Source organism: Cyprinodon variegatus, unplaced genomic scaffold (genome assembly GCF_000732505.1).
Source record: "Cyprinodon variegatus isolate N-32 unplaced genomic scaffold, C_variegatus-1.0 Scaffold1709, whole genome shotgun sequence".
NCBI classification, from domain to species: domain Eukaryota; kingdom Metazoa; phylum Chordata; class Actinopteri; order Cyprinodontiformes; family Cyprinodontidae; genus Cyprinodon; species Cyprinodon variegatus.
Genome location: NW_015152162.1, coordinates 81,800 through 82,599, shown reverse-complemented (window position 1 = coordinate 82,599; position 800 = coordinate 81,800). Strand labels below are relative to the sequence as shown.

Below are 800 nucleotides of genomic sequence, written 5' to 3'. Positions count from 1 at the left end.
AAGGCCATGCTATGCTGTCCTTCCCCTCTGCCTAAACCCTGATCTCTACTAATTTTAGAATCCGTGATGATTCTTTGTAGATTTTATTACTTTGTGATTCTGGGCCGTGAACAGGTAGTGTTGGTCAGTTTATGCAGGCAGGATGAGGTCAACTCATCCACTGGATCTCCTGCAGCTGCTCTTCTTATCCTGAGGTTTCTTATCTTATCCTGAGGAAGAGATAAGAACTTTCCCAGCAGTGAAGAGCACTAATTAGGTTTACTTTATTAAGCAGCTGAATGAATGAATGGACAGCTGCTCCGTTAGTCAGCGATGCCTCTGCTGTTTCCTCCTGCTCGCTGTAATCCGTCTCCTGCTTTGTCCCTGCAGGCCTGGCTGCGGCAGTGGGCCAGGAACCGGACCAAGCCCACGGCTGTGCCTACGGCAGCTGTTATCCAGCCACCGGAGACTTGTTGGTGGGAAGGGAAAAAAACCTGAAGGCCTCGTCTACATGTGGCATGAGAAGGAAGGAGCCGTACTGCATAGTCAGTCACCTGCAGGTGAGGTTTGGGAGGTTTCCTACATCTTTGTTTGGCTGAACTGGTTCTCTTCGTGCCACGTCATTTGATGTGATTCTGTCCTGCCACAGGATGAGAAGAAATGTTTTGAGTGTGACTCCAGACGGCCATATGACCCCGTCTACAACACCATTAATCACCGGATAGAAAACGTCATCACTACATTCAAGCCACACCGCAAAGAGTCCTGGTGGCAGTCTGAGAACGGTCAGTGGTTAACTTCTCCTTTACCTGATGGTGTTC

At 49.1% G+C, this 800-nt stretch overlaps 1 protein-coding gene across 1 annotated transcript in view; it reads left to right on the top strand.

The window, feature by feature from the left end:
• The first annotated feature begins 330 nt into the window (after positions 1 to 330).
• Positions 331 to 800, top strand: part of lamb2 (laminin subunit beta 2) — a 45,736-nt gene continuing 45,266 nt past the window's right edge. The window contains exons 1-2 of the mRNA XM_015404362.1: positions 331 to 539; positions 629 to 764. Coding sequence (XP_015259848.1) covers positions 498 to 539; positions 629 to 764 — 178 coding nt within the window. The 5' untranslated portion in view covers positions 331 to 497. The remainder of the gene's footprint in view (positions 540 to 628; positions 765 to 800) is intronic.